We start from the raw sequence: 4,887 nt of genomic DNA, 5'->3' as shown, positions 1-4,887 counted from the left end.
TCACTTTATAAATTTGATGCAATTCTCTATTTTAGAAATGAGACCTTTATCAGAACTCCTAGTTGGGAAGATTGTTTCCCAACTTTCTGCTTCTCTTTTCATTTTGACAGCATTGATTTTATTAATGCAAAAACATTTTAATATAGTCAAAATCATTCCTTTTGTAGTTTGTAAAAGAGAAATTTTTAAAAAATATGTTTTACACTTGATGGCTCAGCGAAAGGAGCACTGTATTTGAAGTCAAAGTTGAAGTGTGAATCCCAGGGGTGCCATTTACTGTGATCTTAGGGCAGCTTAGGTTGCACAATATATAAAGCACCAGGCCTAGAGTCAGGAAAACACATCTTCCTAATTTAAATTTAGCCTTGGGCACAAGCTGTGGGACCCTAGGTAAGTCATTTAATCCTCTGTACCTCAGTTTCTTTAGCCATAAACTAAATAGAAGAAATAGTAAAGCACTCCATTATATTTGCCAACAAACCTCAACTGGTGTTACAAAGAGTTGAACACAACAAAAAAAAAATGACTGAACAGATTGTGGTTTGGGGGAAATTCAGTTAATTCCAGGTAATTCCTCTTAATATTTGATTTTCTATTTTTTTTCTTCTTGGAACTCCATTTATCTTTATGGTGACCTTTCATTTAAGAGACAAATTTTTTCTAATTCTATTTAAATAATGTATTGAAAGGCAGTATAATAATTTTTCACTACTGACAATTTTAGGACCCTATTTTATTTTTATTAGGGCCTCATCACATGATTTTATCAGAGTATTTTACATTTAAAAAGACAAATGAACAATTCAACTTGCCAAAACTTAAACATTTAATTCCTAGCATGTAGTTTGCAAAGGTATCTCTGAATACATGTTATTAATCTGGGATTAGTCCTTATAGTTCTAAAATGACAGCTGGACTTTAATTGGACTTTAATGAACTTTAATGGACTTTAATTATATTATGTGTTTTTCACTGTTGATTTTATAACAGCAGTAAAACAAGTCTCTATCATATTGTTTTCTTTGTATTGACTGTCTCAGTTTAAACTACATACATCTCAACTCTTTTTCCAAGATTGCATTTGTTTGTTGTTCTGACTTTATCAGTTAGAAATACTTGAAGATAAAGGGTAGTAATCAAAAGACCATCGCTTTTCCTTCTTTAATCTTTACACCTTGAGAATATTCTTTTACTCTGGGATATAAGAAGATAAAATTCAATTAAATGAGAGGGGTAAATTTCTGCTGATATAAAGATGTTCCCAATCTTTCATTACTAAAATAATTTGATTTTAATTTCCTCCCTAATAAATTACACCTATGACTTATTTTTCTAAATGTTATTTAGGAAACTCTTATATGAAGAGAATTTAATCAGAAAACTTCCTCAAAGCTAGATAACCAATAAGAAAATTTCCATTGTGAGTGACAGAAAATGAATTTCCTAAAATCTATAGTGAGTCACTTGTCTAAACTGACTAACACAAGTATTTTATCTAAAAATATAGTATCCATAGACTGAGAAATATATTGCTCAATCATTATGAAAATGGTAAAGAGGTATTCGTGTACTTATTTCTGCTAACTGAAATTCCAATTTCATAAAATAGCAAGGTATGCTTGTCTTTTGCATTTAGCAAATGCATAACTCTATGATGAATGCATTTATGTTCATATGTAGACAAAAATTTGTATGTTAAGAGTATATATGTGTGTATTTTACATATATGTATTATGTATTTATGAGATGGGGAGACAAAAGAATGATCAATTAAATATTTTGTCTAGATCTGTTATTTCATCAGTTTTGAGAACCTTCTGGAAGGAATTTACAAATTGTGAGTTAATATCTCTTCTAAAACACATTAGGCAGGGGCTAAATAGTCCAATGATTTATTTAAGGACACACTGTGATATGTGATATTCTCAGGACTTTTTCTTAGGACTACTGTCTTTCTGGCTTCAAAGTCGGCCATCTTCTATAACATACCATTATGTATCTCATATATGTATATATGTTATATATATATATTATATATATATATATATACACACACACACATACTCATTAGATAGGCAATACACAGACAAAAGACAGATAGTTGTAAACCTAAAGGATCAGATGGTTTTGATTATGTTAATCAAACAATACATTATTTTAACCTCATAGACATGATATTTAGGCTACAATATCTCAGTTAACACATAGCATGATATTAAAAGTAAGAAAAATGAATGTTATGAGGAAAGTGAATTAGACAAAATTGCCATCATTTTACAGGTGTTGAAAATAAGATATACAGAGGTTAAAATTTCCAGTCTCTTAATTTCTAGTTAAATGTTCACTCAATACCTGATTATAATTCCATTCATTATGTGATCAATGATCATATTTGGAATGGAGAGGAATAAAAAAGAAAACACTCAATTCCTTCACCTAATTTTAAAGAATATTTTTCAGCATTTTTAAAAAGTTGAAAAATTCATTTACATGAAAAAGAATACATTTCAAAGAAAACACAATTTAAGTAAAAAATATGAATTTGTTGCCCAAATATTGGTGAATGCAATTGAAAGGAAATAGAACTATCTTATGAAACATCCTTCAAGGCAAGCTATCACTTCTACTATTGTTATCATTTAAAAAAAATATTGATAGCAAATTGCACTCTTTAAACTAATTTACATCAAATTTAGAATTTTTTTCTCTTTTTTGGTACCATGTGATGCTGTAGATCTCCACATCACTTTTTAAAAGATCTTAAAGATTTACCTAAAATTTTGTTTGAAACAGAGTTCCAAAAATCTAAACTTAAGGCTCCTTAATTAAAATAGCTAAACTTGGTTTCAGAGAAGAATTGAGAGGGTAGGATATTGGAGAATCTTTCAGAAACAGTTAATGTTTCAATTCTACTGAATCGTTCTTTTCCCACCTACTCCCCCTAAAAAAATTATTACAAGAGATGTTTTTCTGGGAGAGCATGTATTCCGAAATGAAAGTCATGTAAAAGAAAAAATACATCAATAAATCTTTACAAATAAAATTAAGGACCCCACCATCACAAAACAGATTATTTGTCTGTAGTAATGCACTCACAAATACTGTTCTTCCTCTAGCATTAACCAAGCTCCATTTCATGGAGGTTCAGCTTCCAGTGCCTAGAAATATACTGAGGTGGGGAAATCTACAGATATATTAAAGGGGGAGAAAAAGGCAAGATTATTTTTCAACTCCTTATATGATTGCATGATTAGCAGCACTAATTACCCATCACATACACATACTACTATCTTCACTCCATTTGAGAAAATCAACCTCACTGAAGGAATGCCCTATCAGTCCCTCCATATTCTTTCAATTGAAAATATGTCCTTATACAAGTATGACAAATTTGTATAGGGACATATTTTCAATTTCTAAATCATTAAGTATCATTTTTAGACCATTTCTACATGTCATAACAAATGTTCACTAGAAAAAAAAGATCGAAGAAAAGATAAGGCAAGGACCTAGAAATCATCAAATCCAGCTCCTTCACTGTATTTTTCTCTGCAGAGACATTTATTGATCATGTTATATTAATAGTTAGAAGCCTTCTGGTTGCATTTTTTAGGTGGAACTGACTATGCAGATGAAAAAGGTCTTAATTTTGCTGCAACCACATATTTGGTCCCAACCCAACAGTCTATTTAGAATGACCTGCTTTATTTAGTCTTTTCCAGATTTTTTCTGGGTCATGTGAAAGCTTGGGGAGGTGTTTATGGATTTCTCCAATAAGGAGGAGAATATCTTTGATATATTTGTATTCTTCCATTATCTCTTCTGATCGAGTTGATTCTAGGTTGGCCTTTTTCTTGATCGGTAAGACAGCTTGTCTAAGTTCTCTTTTCTTGTTTCGGTCAGAGCTATGTTCTTTGATTCCTGCCATTTTTCTCACATATGCCTTTGGATCTTGAAGACTGAATCTGTGTATTTGTTGAACAGGCACAACGAGGTTCAACTTATCTGACCCAGGCTTTTCTACCTCCGATTTACGCTGCAGCTTTTTAGCTTTACTTTTATTTCTCTGCTTACACATCAATTTTATCATAACGGTACAAAAAGAGCGCAGGGCATCCAATTCAACATCCGTTATTTCCCCAATTTCTTTGTGGAACTTGGTGCCTCGTTGGTTTGGGGAAGTATTATTTTCTCTGGTCTTGAGAAAATTAAGCCATTTCTTAAACCATTTTTTTTCTAAAGCATTGGAGTCTGTCGCATTCAACAATTTGATTTCATTCTTTAAATTTGTCTGCTTCCTACTCACGTTATTTCTCCCAGGGGTGTGGGACAAGGTCTTGTTTTGTCCTGAGGAACCCAATGCGTTAGAGGATTTGCCTTCAGTTTGCTTACAGTTTTCTTCCTCTGTTATGGTCTCAGAGTTCTCACTAGTATCGGGAAGGTCAAAACTGCAAATGCGATCTGACTCCACGGGTCTATTTTTATCACGCACGTTTAGAGGCATTTTTTTGCCGTTTTGGGAAGACTGCATAATGGATTAAATAATTGGCTCGGCTGCCCTGGCAGGGGTGACTTCTGTCCGGCTGTCTCATCGCATGGTTTCCCAACTGCCAAAGTTCCCGTGGGGGATCGGGTGGGAGAATAGAATTTGGAGTTTCTAGAACGGGGTCCCTGGGGCTGTAAATGCGAGCTCAGTTGCTCTCTCCAGCGGCTACCTCGAAATGCAAGCAGTAGTCTTGGGGTCAAGGTGAAGTTGGGGACTCACTTCATGGAAATAAAAACTCAAAAATAGACTCACACCTGGACGTGCTGAAGTCTAGGGGAAGGCACAGTATGAATTTTGAATCCCAAATTCAACCTCTCCGTATCTTTGTATCCTCCCACTCC

General features: G+C 33.3%; 1 protein-coding gene across 1 annotated transcript; it reads right to left on the bottom strand.

Annotated features, from left to right (window-relative positions):
* Positions 1 to 3,538: 3,538 nt before the first annotated feature.
* On the bottom strand, positions 3,539 to 4,641 carry LOC141488936 (uncharacterized protein C8orf48-like). The gene has a single exon (XM_074189435.1). It carries the CDS (start codon positions 4,529 to 4,531, stop codon positions 3,686 to 3,688), a length of 846 nt encoding a protein of 281 aa, XP_074045536.1. The 5' UTR covers positions 4,532 to 4,641; the 3' UTR covers positions 3,539 to 3,685.
* Between the last annotated feature and the right edge of the window lie 246 nt (positions 4,642 to 4,887).

The sequence above is a fragment of the Macrotis lagotis genome, chromosome 1, assembly GCF_037893015.1.
Source record: "Macrotis lagotis isolate mMagLag1 chromosome 1, bilby.v1.9.chrom.fasta, whole genome shotgun sequence".
In the NCBI taxonomy this organism is placed as follows: domain Eukaryota; kingdom Metazoa; phylum Chordata; class Mammalia; order Peramelemorphia; family Peramelidae; genus Macrotis; species Macrotis lagotis.
Note: the sequence above shows the minus strand (reverse complement) of the source record. Positions and strands in the feature narration are given on the sequence as shown.

Bases quoted from the DNA above. Each gene is read 5' to 3' on its own strand.
- LOC141488936 (XM_074189435.1), bottom strand. From the start codon at position 4,531: ATGCAGTCTTCCCAAAACGGCAAAAAAATGCCTCTAAACGTGCGTGAT.